Genomic DNA, 19,965 nt, shown 5'->3' on the forward strand with positions numbered 1-19,965 from the left:
GTGTATTTTCTTCTTGTTTAAATAGCAACAATAATGTATGTAAATAGTAAATTTATACATTTATACAAAGACAAAACGTTCTCATCATTCCCATTTCATTCAAATTCTTAACAAATACAGATAATTCTGCTAACCCAAACCTCTTAAACTGAAATGGTTCGTTCTGACTTAAAGTTAAACTGTGAAAATGATAATGCATCTATAAAGTAAATATTGGGTATTAACTGAATAAAGGACTGTTAGAATACCTCCCAAGTAGTAAAAGTTATAAGTTATATCTAAGTAAGAGTCTCTAGTTTAGAATTTAGGATTGCCTTCGACTGTTCTAGTTAAACAGTTCAACTGAAACATCATTAGTTTAACTTTTTTATTTTCTTTAGTCCAACTGTTTTTAATGTTCTTTTTTTTCTGCATTTTTTATTTTATTTTATTTTTTTCCTACTTGCTTTGATTCTGTTTTATTTTCCTATATTTTAATCACGTAAAGCACTTTGCATTGTCTTTCTACTGAATTGTGCTATACAAATAAATTTGCCTTGCCTTGTCTTGCCTAGTTAGGAAATTGTAAAGATTTAACTATGAGAAAAAAGCAAGAAAAAGTAAAAAATCTTTGTGGGGAGAAATACTTTTCACTGCATATGGCCTATGACATTGACATCCGATACTCTACCAACACTCTGGATAAAATGCCTCAAGGGACGCAGTTATAAGCCTTCTACTGTACAGAACCACAAAATACATGTGGACTTGTCTATCATGCTTAGCGACTCTCCAAGGGTAAAGGATGCATCTATGCACAGCTGTCGAGTTAAAGCAATGCTGCGCCTCCAGTCTGTTTGATAAATGGCTGAAGCTCTTCGTTCAACAATAGCACCTAGGTCTTTACTCCACAGTGGATGTCCAGGTTTCATCTGTCAACTTGGAGATGTCTGTGTGTAATAAACTATTTATTTATGTCACATCTACTATAAGGGAATATTGGAGAACATATTTATATAAATTGACTTTATAACAAATTCAATTAATGAAAAAAATATTGGATTAATGTCATCTCATGTTTTTTTTATTATCCTAAATTAAATTAAATAAAGACCTCAAATCAAGGAAACTCAGACCAACTTGGCCTCACCTGGTTCCTGTGTCTCTGTTAGTCGTTGAATGTCTGCCAGTTATAGTATTAGCTAATTGCATAACTGGGCGTTTTCTTCCCGTCTTTTATCTTCTCTCAGCTGCTTAGCGCCCAATAGAGCAGCGGATGATGGAGGCTCCAACACGGCATGATCTAAAAACCCACTGGCGCTTCAGTGTGCCTCAGCTGGCTTATATAACCCAGCGTGGATATGCAAACTGCCTAGCTGCTTGGGGAGCTGAGCGCACTCGCCACACACAGCAGCTGTGTGTTGGGATGCATTCGCCAGTGTGTGGATGTTGGCATGAGGACGGCACATCAGCGTTTGCTTGGGTAGCTGAATTAAGTCAGGATTTGTGTGTTTTTCTGCTCGGCAACCGCATCATCAAAAATCTCTCTCCTCCTCGTCACGCTTTCTGATGATGTCAGCAGCGTGGCTGCTTGATTTTGGGGCCAGCGAGCTCCTCGGTGATGTCATTTCCGGCGGGTCTTCACCTGAAGTGACATTTTTATGTTGTGTAACTCGAGCATTTTGCCTGTATTTTGGAGCAGATTTTCTCTCTCCACCCAGACGCTGCATGCAACTCCTCATTATAGAAATACCAGGTGGGTCAGTGAGAGCACTGTTTGCAGATGTAACCAGACAAGATGCACCATCCTCCTGTGACCTCATGGTGCACCCGAGGAAAAAGAAGACTTCTGAACCAGTACACTGTGATGCATCACAGCAGCGATGACTGTAAGCACGGTACGACTTCTGACATGCAGTAGTACGGGTGTGAGTGTGAAGGAATGCAGAGAAAGACAGCAATCAAGAGAGGCCTGACCTATATAAGAACGAGGCTGAAATATTTATGGATGTGAGTGTCCTAATTGGCAAGCCGCTGGGAGGAGTGCGGCCTTTTCCAATTGCAGCATGCGTAGAGGTTGACATGCACTCAAAGAACACACGCACCCAGACGAGCAGCAGGGGTCTGAGGGCTTGACGGTTGCCTCATTATGACTCCGATCTTCTATCACCAAAGCTCTGGCATAGTTAGAACCATTACCAGAGCTGTTATCATAACCCTTCTCCATTGCACAGACGGACTGGAACAAACGCTCAGAGCGCTGAGTGAAACGCAGCCTAATTGGCTGGGTTTATCTCCAGCACTGGCACGCACGGCTCAGCCCTCAGAGAGGCCTCCACGGCTGTCCCCTGCAGTTGGAGATGATCAGACTGACTCGTTCTGATCACTGAATGCTGCAGCAGCGAGGGGTAGACAGAGGTCTGCAGCGACTTCAGACATTATCGAGTAACGTGACAAGAGTAATATCTAAAGATGAAAATACTCTCAGGATGCAAGATTTTTGTTTCCCTTTAAATAAAGTTGAATCAACAAGCTTAAGTTTCATTATGCTAATGAACGCTTACATCCTAAAAAGGAATAAAATGCCTGAAGGGAAAAAATTCCATAAAAAGTGAGCAATGCACATATTTCACTGATCTGCTCAGCAGATCAAACCAGCGGATTTCAGGTAGAGCAGCCTGTATGATAGTCAAATTTCTTTATTCCCCGTAGAATTAACCAGCACTTTTTATGTTTTTTTTATTTTTTTTATTATATTAAAGCAAAAACTGACCTTAAATCATCAGTGAGTGAAGAATGAGTCACTATATCTGCTTTTCTAGTAAATGCATTTACAAGGCTTTGTGTACATCTGGATCTAATAGTAAATCAGTTTTAGTAAAAATGTTCTGTGTCAAACAAATACAACAGTTTTTACAGACAGGGCTGCAGAAACATCTCAAGTTTGACTCTAGTGGGCATTGATGAGTGGATTTAACTTTCCAGAGAACTTTTAACTAAATTGTCCTTGCTCTTGAAAGATGTAATTAAACTCTTTAGTGTGAATAAACAAAGTAATAAAACTTTCATGCAAAATTTTGTGTTTCATGAAAATTTTTTTGTATAAACGGGATAAAGCGAGGAAAAAGCCTAGAGACTGCTGCATTAGTCTGTGTGCAGGTGTGGTTCAGGCTGTAATGCACACCTGCATTAGTGTGCATTACCCATTGTTGATATATTGATAGTTTGAATTTAAGTCACCTTTCTTTAACACTTAGTTATACAATCTGCTGGTCAGGAACCAAGCTAATAAATGTATGAATGCGGCAGAGTTTTTACTTTGCAGAGCCTGCTGAAGGCAGGGAATGGGTTAACAGAAAAATCAGTTAAAAACATAGAGGAAACATTTAGATTTATACATTCTCTTGTTCCTAAGCCTTCTCTTTAACTGTTGTTAAGTAGAATTAATAAAGCAGAGAAACAAAGATGAATTCATAGTTCACTGAGGCTTACTTGCTTCAGTTATCATCACTGTCCAAAATTCAACAATGGTTTGTAAAAAATGGAAATCATGCTTTTTCTCCAAAGCTAAGGCTACTTTTGATTAAAATATCTGTCTTATATTGACCGAAAAAATCTTGATCATCGGCTGAAATTTTTAGACTGACAAAACAAAAAGAAACAATCTTGAAGGTAAAGGTCTCATTACAACTGATGCAAAAGGAGTACAAGGTCAGTCCAGGTCTGCTTTGATGCTGCAAGACCTGGACGAACTGCTTTAATTGCCAGAACCATAAATTCTGCTCTCTAGTGGAAACTCCTGAGGGAGAATTTATAAAATTTAAACCCAAGAATATTTGAATTAAACAGGAAGGAACTGATCCAAACCGCAATGGCAAAGACACCTCTAAAAGGTTAAAATAATATAATGAAGGTTTTGAAGTGGTCCAGTCAATGTATGGATTCAGATCCATCCATGATAAGGCTTAACACTAAACACACCATTAATTCTAGAAAACCATTGAATAAAGCTAAAATAAAAACAGAAATGAGAAAAACGCAATAGGTTATATGGTAGTCGTTCTCACCAAGGATGGCACAAACCATTTAGCAGCTTTATCAATCAATCAATTGATCCATAAATTGATTTATACAGAACGATACACAATAACAATGTCAGTGACCAAACTTCTTCACAAAATCAGTTTACACAAATGTTACAGCAGCTTAAATGCAAGAAAGAAAAAAAAAAAAAAAAAAACCCCAGATATGTCACCACATATTTTAGAGTTAAAAAAAGCCTTTTGGAGTAAAAAAAGTCTTGAGATTTGATTTAAAGGGTGATTAAATGTTTAAAAGGGGTCAGATTTGAAGAAAAAAAATAAATAAAATGAAAGCGTTGTAATTTGCAAGTGGGGACAAAAACTTCAGCACAAATGATACTAACTGGGTCAATCTGAGTCATTCAAGCTGTAGGATCTGTGGATCTTTGCAAGACTCAGCCACTGATCTATACAAATACCTAAAATATTTAAATTAGTCTACGATAAACTTTATGCTAAACAGTTTAAATAAGAGAATAATAAATGTCTAAATTGTAAATCACTTTACTGTCCCGCAATGGATCTCTTGGGGAGCAGTGGGCTGCCATTGTGTGGCGCCCAGGTAGCAAGTCTGGGGATCAAACCAGGCACTTGCACTTTCTCAGACCACAAGCAGACTGCTCTAACCCACTTGGCTAACTCCCAGAATTATAAAACATATTAGCTATGAGATGGCGCTGAACAATTTTACAGGAAGAAAATATGGATTCAGAAACATTCTTTCCTTCTTGCTGATATTTCCAAATACAGTCTGCCTCTAAAGAAATCTAATTCAAAATAGAAGAAGCTTTAAAAGACAAAACTACATTTAATCCTACTACAATAGCTTTAGTACTTCATGAGCTGAAAGTAACTGCTGTTATTTTTAGGATTTGTAAAACAAATGACTCCGACAAGCATCTCTTTCTTGCTTGCACAAAGAAAACGGGAGCAGAAATCGATGGGCTGTGTTTACAGGGTACACAGCTGACTGTAACTCTGCACGTTATGTTACACACAGCCGAGCAGTAAAAACAGATGAGCCGCTTGGCAAGGCTCGGTCTGGCCGGCACCGCACTAAAAGCAGGCAGAGACAGAACTGACACATGGGCAAAGAGCTGCAGCTATACTGGCAACAAGCGGCTGTCTGAGCGAAAAACAAACAAGAAAAGTGGGACAAACATCGAGGAGGATGGAGGAGGAAAAAAGAAACTGCTACTCACGTAAGAAGTACTCAGATGGGTCTGCTTCGTAATCAGTTTCCTCCGGAAAGTGGTCTATTTGTTTACACATCCCTTTAAAGTTCCCTGGAGAGAAAAAGAAAAGTTCAAGAAGGTTAGGAAAATGGTCAAGTTTATTTTTAAAGATGGAACAACAAACAGAGGAAGGCTATTCAATGTAGATATCCAATTCAAATCTGCCAAAACAGGATTCATATGGATGTAATTCACAGTTTCCCACAATATTTATCTCCTATAACTGTAAAAAATTGACTCTATTGTAGATTACTGCTTACAAGCTGATTTAGTCCAACTATTTGGGCAATTGTTAGCAATTTCTGTAACAGAGATTGAATGAGAGCAGCTAATATCAGAGGCTCTGTTCAGCATGAGGACCTGCAGCAGTTGGAGGCCTGTAAACAAGAGCGGAGCAGCTGGTGCGACCTGGAGCCTCTCCAGCTGCTGTGCACAGGGAGCCTCATCTCTTAACGCCTCTCTGTCCAGAAACAAAACCCCCCTCCCGGTGTCCCCTCTGTCTGCTCCCTCCTGTTTGTGTATGTAGTGGGGGGGTATCCCTAAGGTGGCCATCATGGCGACCTGGTGCTTCAATGGTGGGAGGCAGGCAGATGACGGAGCGTTTGATTGGACCAGATTAGTGTTTCATTAACTTCTTCCTCTCCTCTCCCACCGCTGTCCCTCTAATTAGGGGAACAGGTGCTGGTTGCCATGGCGCCAGGTGTTGTGGGGTATTTTTTGGCAGCGGGCATCATGAGCACAGAGGGGTGCACTTTTTACTTTAGTAACCCACAATCAGCCAAAGGGGCGGGGCTCTAATGACAACAAGAGAACGAAGAGAAAGGTCCGAAATATTTTAAACCATTAATTTTTGAAACCAAGTTTGATGAAAACCTAAGCTGTAAAATGTTAAAATATAAATAACCCAGTAGTATGAATATTTAGGGGCTTAGCTTTACAGGGTTTTGTGTTTGATGTCTTCTGTCATCTTCTGTAATGATGCAGGATTTTAGCCTTTAAAATCAGAAGCTGTGGAAAATAATATTTCTATCTAGTACAGATGGTAGGTCTGTAGTGTGTTCAACAACTCGAGCTTTAAAATGGAGTAGAGCTGGTTTATTTTTCCCTCTTGAGTACCTATTAACATTTTCTCCCTTGTGTACATATTTTAATTTTAAAATACTCCGCAGAGTAGTGAAACTTTGATGACATGCCATCAGAAGTACAAATATATTTACAGTATACATCTAATAGAGAATAGAGAGTAAAATGCACTAAATAACTCTAAATGACCCCTCTAATTAAGAGTAAGGCAAAAACTCAAGTCATGATATTTCGGTTGACAAGACAAAGTATTGATAAAAAATAAAATAAAGGCCTCAGAAAGAGAAAAAATGCCAATAAATGCCCATGCTGCCACGTTTATTAAACTCCTAAAATATGAATCTCATAAACATTTCCTTTAAAAACAAAATGCATAAAGCTAAAATGTCATATCACTGTAATATCATAAAATTACATTGCGATATATATTGATATTGAGATATTGTCCAGCCCTAAACAGAGAGTGAAATAATTGTGCAATCAGAGGTGACTTTTATATTGGACACAGCGATAATCAACACAATCCTAGACCTGAGAAACAAGTTTCCTTTCTTAACCAATTCAGCACTAAACCCCACAGTAAAAATATGCTGAAAAGAAGTCTGTGCCCTCTTTATAAGTAAAGTAAAATTTGTGCATATGAGAAAAAATATGTTAACCTCTAATTATTCTCTAATTATTAGGATCCTTTTATTGAACAATTTTTACGTAGGTTGTGTATCGTCTCCCCATTCTCCTAGTTCATGGCAATGACTATGAGGCATATGATGAAACCAATATGAATAATTATTCTGCAAGACATTAGTATTAGGGGCAGATCTATATTGCCTTATGCTAGACTAAAAGGTGGGTGCAGAAAAATGTTATAGATTTACTATCATACCTTGTCTGAAACATCCCCAAATTCACAAATTATTTAATTCATTACTTTGGAAGAACAATAACTGGACTATTAAAATACTAAACACTGCTTGTTTACAAATACTACATCACTAGCAATACAAAATGTTCAGTTCACAAAGAAAAAAGAAAGCGAAGAAAAATAAAGGCATTAAACTCATATGCAACAATGCTTAAGGTGAGCGTTAAACAGCTAGTTTAAAAAAATAATCCTGTAGATGGTGCATTTAGTTTCCACAAAAACAGATAAAACAAAACTTTATTTTATAATGCCATTTTTCTAACACTTTTCTCCTTCTATAAATAGAGATGCACTGATCCGATACCTGAATCGGATATCAGGGATTTTAATATCGGATACTGGAGATCTAATCCAGTGAACTTTACATGAAACTAATATTTTTCCTATAAGCAGCAAGCTTATTTGTCAATAAAAGACATAAATTAAACAAGTTTAACAATGTTTATGTCAAGGCTAAAGCGTTAACTCACATGGTACAATGCATTGTTCATTTATTGGGCAGTTGAATCGGATCTGTGTCGGATATCAGCCGATACGGTCAGCCCAGGTATCGGATAGAATAAAAAAAAACTGGATTGGTGCCCCTTTTTCTATAATAGTGTTAAATTTTCTTTTTTTTTTTTTTTGCATCTTTAAAACAATGCTAATGCTTACGTTAACTGCTTGCTAACTAATGTAGTTCCACCAATATTTCCTTATACTTGCTAAAATGTTTATGTATTCACATTTTAACTAACTTAGTCCTTTGGTTCATTAGAAAGCCAACAATGACTTCCATCACACACCTGCAAATTTTATTAAATTTCCTCCTCTACTGAAGTTATGTTGCTGCAATATATCTCTAATTTGGCGGTGACACCATCCACCATCCTCAGCTGTGCTGCTGCCGTCGACACCCGCTCACACTGAGCCTGGTTCTGCTGGAGGTTTCTTCCTGTTAAAAGGGAGTTTTTCCTCTCCACTGTCGCTACAAGGAGTGACAATGAGTCGATGCAGTCAACTGGTTTTCCTTAGATAGAAAACTTGACTGTATGATCTGGTGAACTGTAAAGTGCCTTGAGATGACATGTGTTGTGAATTGGCGCTATAGAAACAAACTGAATTGAATTGAGCTTATGATTTCTCTTAACATTGTTTCTTTAGTTACAAAATAAAATACCAAACATAAAGGTGTTTATACCTCACATAATAATTTATTTACCAAATTGTTACAAATGCCCACCTAGACTTCTTTTTTTTTGTAAACACATTTTTCCCCTAAACAGGCGTGGGAAACTCTGTACCAATATTCCCACTCAGACTCAATCCATTGTACTGTACCACATAGTTTTCCTACTGACTCAGCTTTGGCACATAATCAAAAAACATTGATTTCCTTCTTCAGGTTCTGTGGCAATTAAAACAAGAAAGAGGGTAAAAAAAAAAAAAACGAGGAGTAACAGGGAGTGTGGTCGGGAAAGATAATAGTACGAAGAGCAGGTAACTGCAAAGCTTTGAAGGACAGGGAGCAGAAAGACAGGGAGGGAGGTGGAATACATCAGTTTTAAGTGGTACATTAACTGCTGAGCCGTGAAAAAGCCCTCCAGAGTTTAACAGAGCTGCACACTTTTTGAACTCAACGCTCTGATAGAAGTTGTTCTTTCAGAATGAAGATTAGAGCTGGGTTCTCCATAATCAGCTGGAAGGTGAATCTTACTAAAAATAAAAGCACATAATCCTCAAAAGCTTTGTTCACAAACCGTTGCATACCAGCGTTCAGGAGTGAACTGAAGGGGTTACCCAGCCAAGCCGCCTCCCGCAACCTCTACCTGAGGCTGCTGCTGAAAATAACAATATGTTCATCTGGAGCAAAGTACACAGTTTTGGTTCCTCTCAGAGCATTTTTCTCGGGAAGATGACTTGTGTTTACATACGACTACATTACACAGTCCCACTGGAGCTGTCTAGCAAACTAGCAGCGGCAGCAGCAACCCACAGAGGCACCATGTGTGTGTCCTAATAACGTTATCAAGTGGGTGTAAAATTTGGTTTGCAGCTGGTCGACCCATCAGCAGTTGCGCAATGTGTTATAGCAGCTGTGGAGAGAAGGTTGTGGTTGGTGCAAATCTTCAATTAACGTGTTGAAAGAGTTCTTGTAATACATGCAAACTCAGAAGGCTGCTAAAGGAATTTTTTGGCTGAGATGAATCACTACATGTATGTCAATGTGGGGATATGACATGGAAACCTCTGTCTGGTCATTAAAAGCTCCGGCATGAAAACTGTTACTAATTGCAGAGAGATTTGGTTTGTGATGGACCAAATCACTTACTGTAGGGAAAGAAAACTCTCCAATAGATACTTCAATCAACTCGATCATTTAAAACTAGATGTTTAATGGCTAAATTAAGGAAATGAAAATGTGTAGACAAGTTGGAGACCATGTTCAGCTACATATTGTTCCAGGTAATGAATGTAGAGCTGGTTTATTGAGACCCGGAAATAAATAAGAAACAAAATTTTAAACAAGGTGGAAAATGTATTCATTTCAGAAACAGAAAAAAATATATATCTTAGCTCATTCCATCCACTTTTTCCTCTTTTTCTATTCAGTTTGACATCATAAGCATCCTTCTACAGCTGCACTCTTTTCCACGGGGTAAAAAAAGCATATACTTCCTTAAGCAGTTTCTGGATCTGCTCAGCAGTCACCTGCAACAGAAATATACCCAGAAACCTCCAAAGAGAGACAACCAGGCAGCCATGATCAAATGCTTCCCCTTTGGATTATTACTGCCTCAAGTTTCTGATGAGCTCATTGCAGCTGAGACACCTGCTAATGCATATTCTACACATATTCCACGTTTATTTCGTGCATTCTTTCTGCCTCTAGAGGGATGATTTAGATTTTAGAAATTTCACCTCCATTTGAAAATATGCAAACATGGACCAGCATGAACTTTGAAGTATTTTTTTTATGCTTTTGCTTAAACAGCCTGTGCACCATTACTGTAGTATCATCAATAAATTAATATACATGCTTCAGATTGGAATAAGTTTTTCATTTTTAAATTATGCTTTTTGCTAGGGATGCACAATATAATCGGCAGCCTATCGGTATCGGCCTGAAAACTGAATATCGGACATCGGCCACCCCACCGATATTTAACCCGATATTTGATCAGCTTCTGAGTTTCTAAAGTCTAAAAAGAAAAGAAAAAAAAATACTACTTCTTCTTCTTCCTCAAAAACTTTTTTACAGACTTAAAAACTTCTAAAGACGAGGGAAAAAATATTGATAAATTAAAATATCACAATATCTTCAGCTGATATATTGCCATTTAAAAACATTATATCAATCTCTTTTACTAATGGAATATTGCTATATGTCATCGTTATGCTACGAAATCCCCCGAAAATTCACAAAATTTTGCCATATTTTTATATGTTAATATATTGACGCAGTATCGATCTATTTTACTAACAAAATCTCACAAGAATTTGCAAAATATCACGAGAGTTTGTAACAGAACGATGAAATTTCACAAGATTTTGAAAGTAAAATAGATCGATACCACGTTTTTAAAAATCAATTTGATATCAGCATATGAAAATATATTTGAGTATATTATTTTTCAAAGTGTCAGAAATGGATAACAAAACTGCTATTTTCAATGACTACGTATTTTTGTCCAGCTTTAACATCAGTATCGATGTCGGTTATCGGCTACATGAGTTTTAAAATATCTGCATATCGGATATCGGCCAAAATCCCAATATCGTGCATCCTTACTTTTTGCATCAAAACTAAATTTACAGGGTTTTTTCTTAATTAAAATAAAGGGAGTCTATTTATATGGTGCCAATTCACAACACATGTCATCTCAAGGTACTTTACAGAGATAATTCAATTACACCAGTCAGATTGGTAAGAAGGTTTCTATCTAAGGAAAAGCAGCTGATCACATCGAGTCATTGACATTGCACGATATGCTCTTCCTGTATGAGCATGTGGCGACAATAGATATCTACTAAGTGATGGTTTAAAGTTTCCGTCCTTAATAACCAGAACAGAGCTCCTATTGATGCAGGCAAAGCTAAAGACTTTTTAATGCAAGCATCAAGGTGCAAAAGTGTTACCCCCTTTTGTTTTCACATGTTGAGCTGCTGCTCCTCAAAACTGAAATGAGTCAGTAAAGGGGAGTCTTGGCCTAGTGGTTGGAGCAGTGCATTGGTGCTCTGAGAAGGTTGCAAATACCTGGTTTGATCCCCACAGCCTGCACTCTGGGTCTCTGAGCGAGACCCTTAACCTCACACTGCTCCCTGGATGCCGCACAATGGCAGCCTAATCTTCCCCAAGGGGATGGGTTAAATGTAGAGGAAAATTTCTCCAGTATGATATTAATAACAATTAAAAAATTAAGGCCTTCAATTATCTAAGTTACTGAATAAACTGAAATTCTAAACTAAACTTTCCTTAGACCCAGAGGACACATCTCTCCTGTCTGTTAGACATCAAGAATAATCTAAAACAGCAAAGTTAGACAAAAAAGAAAAAACTAAATAGTTGAAAACTAACTGGTGTTAAATTAATTTTGTGACAAACAAGCATGTCGACATATCGGCTTTCCAGATACCCTTTGTTTCCATCGGGCCACAGCAGAACCCTTTAGGACTGTAGGTGAGCGACCATCTGTGTGTTTGGGGCGACTTTTTCCCAACCTGCTCCGTCAGCCTGGCCTCCGTCAGGCCATTTTAACCCCCTGAAATCATAACGAACAACATGCAAGCCCCTTGCATCCCCTCCTGTCCTCTGCAGCCATAAAGCACTTCATTACCACGGGGCCTGCAGAGACAGAGGGCCACTCAAGAGTGGAGTGCAGCAAAGAGGCGGCTTGTTGTGGCAAGGAGAAAGAGGGCGTGTGTAGAAGATTTATAGTCGCACAACACAGCAAGGCTCTGGATCCAGTCCTGAGGGACCAGGGTTTATCCGGTCAGCTCATTTTCGGGCCCCTGTGGCACAGACGCAAACCATGAGAATCGACTATTCATGGCTAGGTGAAGTAGCCGGGATACTCTTTATACATGTAGCTGAGAAAAAAGAAGCTTTCCCCAGGCTGTGTTCACATAGAGGTGCAAAGTTTTGGTCCGGCTCCAGCTCAGACAAAGCTTTCTACTTAATGTGGAAATGCTCTAAGCTTAAAGGTGTCGTCTTGATAAAAGAGGTCCACAATGCAGCTGAAACATTGATGCTGCAGGCATGGCTCCTGGGTTTGAGTTATTAAACAAGAGCAAGAACATCAATGCTTGTCCCGAATTCTCTCTGTGGGGAAAAAGTGAATTGTTGGCCCTTTGCTTGTATGTAATTTATTTATTTTTAGGTAGCACCTACCAGTAAAATAATTTTAGAAGATGTACATAAGATGCGCGTACGTTTTTACTAGAAATATCTTTAAAATAGCCGCGTCCATGTTGAATGGGTCCAGCCTAGCAAACAATCTAAGCATCATATTCAAGATGCATTTTGTGGACACTCAGAAGCAATCGGCATCAAGCCTAACTCAGACACCAATGGCGACTTCAAGGTGAAAAAGGTAAAAAAAAAAAAAAATTAAGTATGAACGTGAGCCACGATAATGAGAAGAAGACTGCTGCAGTTCTGTGCTTTGGCCACAGGGGGCAGTATCATTAGAAAACTGTAATGCCTTATTAACTGATCTCCAACATGTTTCTCACTAAAAAAATTGAAAGCTTGCATCAATTAATAGAAATGAGCTATGCAACGCTTCATTTAAACTTAGAAGGACGCCTGAAACAACCAAATTAATCCTGATTGATAAATTTTTGAAATACTAACAACTAATTTACTAACTGCATAACCGTTAAATGAAAAATGAGCAGCAAATTCATTGAGCAATGCAAACACAATGACATCAACATAAAGCATATTGAAAGTAAAAATGCAACATAAAGCTAAAAAAACCTCCAAATTAAGAGAAGCTACAAAGAACCTTCCAATAATGATAGAGCTCCAAACCAAGAGGGGGAGGGGCTTATCATTATTAACTGATGATAAGCCAGGACACTGACCTACAATGACCGCATCAAAGACTTAACTGTCCATGGCAGTATCAGGATGTTTTTTTTATATATATTTTTTTTTCATTTACATGAACAGGACATTCCTTTTTTTTCCCATAAGCCCCAATATTTGTTTATTAAGGTATGAAAAATACTAACATTTTAATTTATTACTAGAATAATTGCTACAGTCCTACTCAGTGAATCCTGAAATGTAAAATTAGCTTGAATGGTCATTTTAGGTTATAATTACAATAGGAATTGGTAAATTGGAAGGTTGTATTAACCCACTAAATAGCATAAATTATCAGACGCTATTATGGGAGCAATATATCCTAAATAGGTTTACTCATTAAGGGAAAAAGTTTTGATGAACTGGCACTCTGAGAAAACGTAATTGCCTTCCTTCTTAAATAAGGAATTAACTATGAATAAACTACATTTGTCGGAAAGATAAGCTCAGGTTTACAAAACACACTCATGCCTTATGTTTACCCTTCCTGCAGCTATAATAAAGAATCTAAATAGAACCTATCTGACAGCTGAATGATTCAAAAAACGAAACATCTCCTATTTAATCAGAAAAAGTACTAATTGATTGTTTTTTTTTCTATTAGACTGAAAAGCCTTAAAAACCCATTTCTGAGCTTTTAGAAGGTCACCAAACCAAAAGAGAAAGACATAGTTTACAACTGGAGAAAACATGACCCTTCCCTTTAGAGAACAGTAAACTGAAATTATTGCAAAAATGTGCGACTTCAATCTAACCAGGAGGTCACAAAAGGAAACAAACAGCAACCTGTAAAACTCTACAGAACCAACCTGGCTCAGCTATCTCAGCATAACTCTAAATAATGACAAAAAAAGAAGAATATATGAGAAGAAAATTCCCCCATCTTAGATCTTGATGATCCTCAAAACCTATGAGTAAATAATTTCTGGACTAACAGGAAAAAACAGGAACTTTTTGGAAAATTGTGGATCATGTTACATCTGCCCTAAAACTGACACAGCATAATCATTATGACAGACAAGCATCACAGATTTTTTAATCTACTTTACTTCCTCCTGGAGGAGCTGATGGATTCATTTAGGAATGTAGGACTCCAAAGCAGTATAGTGAGTGTAATATGAATATTAACACCCCGTCTGTACTTGAAAACCATCCAGTAGAGCTTAATTAAAATGTTTCTTTAAACAAGAGGGTCAACATTTCTCAGTGGTGGTGTTAAAGTGTGATTGTTACATTTCTTGATCTCAAACGTTGCCAACGTTGTCACAGCTAATTAATAGGTCACTTTTTTCACAGTGGGAAAGGTTTTTGTTTGATATCTTTTTCCACTAGTGTATTAAATCATTTTAAAACAGTTTTATTTGGACATACTTATGTTATATTTTCCCTTTAGAATTATTTGAAATAATCTGAAAGACAAAAAAATGGACAAAAAGTGAGAAGTGAAACATATATGTAGGGGCAAAACCCTTTTTACATTACTGCTGTGTGTGTTTGCTGCTCATTAAATTACCTGCAAAAAGTATTTCTTTCCTTACAGATACTGTTTGCTGGAGGTTTCTTCCTGTTAAAAGGGAGTTTTTCCTCTCCACTGTCGCTACGAGCATGCTTAGTGTAAGGGATTGACTTTGAGTCAATGACTCGATGCAATCAACTAGATAGCAAACTTTGAATCAATTTGACTGTTGGATCTGGTTGAATTGCTTTTAGATGACATGTGTTGTGAATTAGTGCTATATAAATAAACTGCATTGTTTTTAGGTTGTCAAATAAATTTCAATGATAGACCCACAAAAAAACTCCAGAAGATTAAAAAACACCATTTTATTCCTATGTGAAAATTTTATCTGAACCAGTTTTAATATCATTATTCAACTGTGATTACACCCACTGTGATATCCTGGAGCCTCGTGGTTTTTAATCTGTATGTATAAAACATCTGAAATGTGTAGTTTGTGTAGTTTGTTTTAAATAAAACTGCTCTTATGGGTAATCATTACACTTTTGGAAGAATTTTGACTTCAAATTGATAGAAATCGTTGCCACCATGGAAAAAAAATCTGTCTGGAACTAAGAAAAAGAAAATAAATCATAGTGCTGATGGTTTAATGCTTGAGATACAGGGTTAGAGGCTGTTAAGGGTAGAAAACTTCCCATGCGGTTTAATTAAATCTGCCTTGCTAAATATGTGGACAGACATCCACATCCTGATGTAAAATTGCAAGTCTTCCCAAATGCTTGATGAGAGGTTTTGAATTCATGGTTCCTGCAACCAGTTGTTAGCTTTATAAAGTAATTTCTTATTTTTTTTATATTTTTACACTGTGACACCTTGGTTTGGATTGTTTTCTCTAAATTCAGATAAAAAATCAAGTCTTTTCTGAACATCTATCAGGATCAGTGACACCAGAACTCTGACTGCAACCTTCGAGTCAATGATTCGATGCATCTCAACTGGTTTTCCTTAGATTAAAAACTTTGAATCAATTTGACTGTATAATCTGGTTGAATTGTATCTGTAAAGTGCCTTGTGATGACATGTGTTGTGAATTGGCGCTATATAAATAAACTGAATTGAACTGAATTGAATTGGATCTATGGTTGAGGTTTTTAAATTTATTTAATTTTCATATGGTCAGAAAAAAAAGTATTACTAAGATCCACTCCTTTTAAAAAAATATGATGCTACTTTTAGATGATGACCATGAACTTTTGCTAAAACATTTTTAGAGATAAATATATAAATAAACATTAGGGCGTAACTACATCAGTTAAAAAGAAGTACCTCCTCTTTAATTGAGGATGAGTCAGTACAAATCTAAAACAGTATTTATCTGGTATAAATTATTAGATATGACATGAAGTCAGAGAAAGAACACCAGGTTTTACGCTGTTTTTATTCATTTATAAGAAGTTAAGGAAAAATGCAAAATGTATTTGACAAAAAACTTAATTCTTCCTTCTTCTGATAGCATTTAACAGTGCAACTGATGAAGTGCAACTGAATAACTCATCATCAATATAATCACATTAAAAAAGCAGGTCTGGAGTGTTCAGCTGAGTTTTAACCCTATGAACAAAAGCTCTGTAAAATGGTTGTTACTGGCGCAGTCAATCTTTGAGGGCAAACATAATTTTACAGTTACTAATAATAATCACAAAAAAAGACAACATTGGACACAGTGATTAATCTTTCTAGCTATGGACACCTCGGCAAACCCTTCTCAAGGTCAATTCATACAATTCTTTAAATGCCAAAAGTAAACAAAGAAGGCCACATCTTAGGTTCTACAGGTCTTGGTAAGAATGTTTTAATGATAATCTTTAAGTCGGGACTGTAAAAGAGAAAACAAATATAGTTAATGTTAAAGTGGGTCTCTTATTTCTAAAAGGAACATGGCAGCATGACCTAGGTTTACAAAGATGGATCAAAATAAACCTAAAAATGCTTTGAACAGACCAAACTAAAGCAAAGATGTGTGGTCAGCAAGCACAGCCTAATGTTTGGAGAAAAAACAGCACATATCGGAATCAGAATCAGAATCAGAAATATTTGAATAATCCCAGAGGGAAATTACTTTTGTTACACGCTCCTGTTACAGTTTTATATATATATATATATATATACACACATCCAACAACACAAGATAATAAAGATAAAAAAAAAGATAAAAAAAATAATAATAAAAAAAATAAAAAATATACATATAGCTCTTTGCTAACATAAAAGAATGTCATACCACATATCTAGCATTGTGGATGACAATCCTCACTTTGTTTTGCAGAACCGGAAGTTTGAAGTTGTGGATCTTTCCAGAACTCTGTTGTAAATTCTCCAGTTAAATATAAGGTAATGTGGTCAACCATTTTCCACATGACAATAGTAACAAACACTTCAACAAATCAGCAACATCATTTCTTAAAAAAGCTGAAATCAAAGCTTTGGAAGGCCTTTTTTAAACTCCAGATTTAGTGTGTTTATTAATGATAATAAAAAGGTTCAGACTTCATTGGCTTCATGCCTCACACTGTTTAATTTGCTGGGCTATTAAAGTTAGGATATGGTGAGGGAGGGGAGGGTTGCTGAAGGATGGACTGTCCAAATCCACAGCTGACCACTTCTGTCTTTTTGTTGGGATGCATCCCCTGAATTAGCTCAGTCAACGCTCATCATCGAGGGGATCTCAGACTGCCATAAAGCGGCACTCTGGGTCACATGACTAATTCTTTGGCAGATCCGAATCTCTTCAGATACATCGGTGAGTTTTTGTGAGGAGCAACCCACAAGGAGCATCATCATGTGCATTGTGCTGTGAATAAACCTGAAAAATCATGTAATATGTTTCATATTAGATTTCCTATTGCACATGCGCGCTCACGACGCTACGGAAGCCGGCAGACCAAACCAGCGCATTCAGCTCGGTAAAGAACTCATGCTCTTCCTCAACACTGAAGTCCTCAGACATTTTTCTTTCGTTGTTTCTTTCTTTGCACAGGTAAACAGCGCATTTCTTCTTCTACGCTTGCATTATCGGAAGAGCAGACGCTGAATGCGCACTTTCATCTGGTTTGGTCTGCTGGCTTCCGTAGCGTCGTGAACGCGCATGTGCGCGCTTTCAGGAAATCCTATACACTACTGTTTATGCTCTAAAAACATTCTAAATGACTTCGTTTCGAGTAAATTATGGACGCTACCCACTCAGGACACTTGGAATACATTGGACGAGCAGTATGGAGGAATATTGACACGTTTTTTGTGGACTTTTATGGACCTTTCTGCCTCGGTCACCATAGACCTCCATTATTTGAATGTCAGCAGACAGCAAGAAGCCTCCCAGATCTCCAGATGCATTTGAGATATCAAAAAAGTACTCCAGAGTGTTGTTCAGCATGGGGGTGAGTAGAAAATGAAGGCTAATCATGTTTTGGGTGTACTATTCCTTTAAGAATTTTCCAAAAATGAACATCAGCAGACCTCAATGATTTAGAACAATATGATTAATAATTCATTTCTAGTTGAAGGAGACACCAAAAACAGTTAGACAGGAAAACAACTGAATGGGTTACAGGGTTAACTGTGACAACAACTCTCCAACACTGGTATTGTGTTTGCACACGCTATAATCACAGTATCTGTGAACAGGTGAAAATAAAGCAAGAATTGTCAGCTGCTTCTTCCTGGATGCTAGAGGCACATCCGGGTCAGGTCTGCCCACTCATGACACTCTCTAGGAGTGATCAAATGGATCCACAGCTGCCACAGCTCTACAGAGACAAAGGTTTGATGAGACACAAATACGTAGGAGGCTCATGGTGGAAAGGAAAGGGTGAAGCGGTGAGGAGGCTGCAGGGGGTCAGAAGGACTTGACTGAGTAGGAGGTGCCGTTTAAAACAGACAGAGTTCGAAAGAGTTAGAGACGGAAAAGATTCAGCCCACTTTTGATCCGGCAGTGGGTGGCATTCTCGAAAAACTTTCCTGTTGGCCACTGAGTGCGTCAGCATCCAGACCCCCCCTCCTATCCCTGCCCTCGTGTCCTCCTCTTCCTCCCACCTCCATCCTCAGTCCCAACAGCAGCCGTTGCCATGTGGACATCAGAGAGCTTTTTGCTTCAGTTGCCATGGCTATAGCAATCTGGGTCTCTACAAGGCAGAGGATGACATGGACAGAGCTGGTGATGTGTCTTTAACACCTGGACACTGAGCTTCTTCATTGACGAAGCAAGCACTTTGAGTCAGCAGCTGTAACTGTAGCAACAATACATTCAGCAAGCAAAAACCTGCAAATGTTGTCAGGTATCCTTGTATCTGCTTGGGTCACGTACTACAACCACAATATTCCACTAGTGAAAGGAAATAAACTGCCTGCATGGGTCATTTTCTGCACAAACAGATACAAATGTTCTCTGGTTAGAGGTCGTACTTTTTTCCATCTCTCCTGCCTGCATCCATCCATGCATGCACAGGTACAGTATCTACAAATAAATCCTTGTATATGAAAATATATTTTGTTCTTGCATGTTATACGACGACAACCTCTGACTCCTTATGAAATACTGTGTTCCAAGAGAAGGTGACAAGACTCCTAATCGACTCATTCATCTTCATAATCTGACCTTATTCATGCTTATAACCATGTTATTTTTCATACTAATGAGCCCACACAGCCTTGGACGACCTTATGCACTGTGGCTTCTGGCATTCACATGCAGATACAACACGACAGAGTGCTGCAGTTTTAAGCTAAAGTCAGCGTTGTGGTAAAATGTTGTTTAAAGACTTAAGCTAGACTAAGTCAGAAGCATGTTCTCAGCTTCAGTATGGATAACCTCTTTGTGTGCAAATAAACAAACAAAAATGACCCCCTCCATGAAATGCAGGATTACAGTGTTCCTGCCATGTGTCTCTTATAGGCTGAGAGGTTGTTAAGAAGTGCTACTCCAAATTTACCTACTGTCACCTTCGCTTTTCAAAACTGTGAACTTCTCCCTCTTCCTAAGTTATATGATGTCTAATCCACTGTGCTCCACTTCAGTGGAGCTCCTGTACGCTTTGCATTGCCTCAAAAGCCTATCATCAACGCGGATTTAAGAC

General features: G+C 37.8%; 1 protein-coding gene across 1 annotated transcript in view; it reads right to left on the reverse strand.

The window, feature by feature from the left end:
- The window catches only part of cacng2a (calcium channel, voltage-dependent, gamma subunit 2a), a 114,047-nt gene that overhangs the window by 32,745 nt on the left and 61,337 nt on the right, over positions 1–19,965 (reverse strand). Inside the window, exon 2 of the mRNA XM_038295290.1 lies at positions 5,264–5,347. Within this exon, the coding sequence (XP_038151218.1) occupies positions 5,264–5,347 (84 nt within the window). The remainder of the gene's footprint in view (positions 1–5,263; positions 5,348–19,965) is intronic.

Source organism: Cyprinodon tularosa, unplaced genomic scaffold (genome assembly GCF_016077235.1).
Source record: "Cyprinodon tularosa strain WSP-4 unplaced genomic scaffold, ASM1607723v1 ctg352, whole genome shotgun sequence".
In the NCBI taxonomy this organism is placed as follows: domain Eukaryota; kingdom Metazoa; phylum Chordata; class Actinopteri; order Cyprinodontiformes; family Cyprinodontidae; genus Cyprinodon; species Cyprinodon tularosa.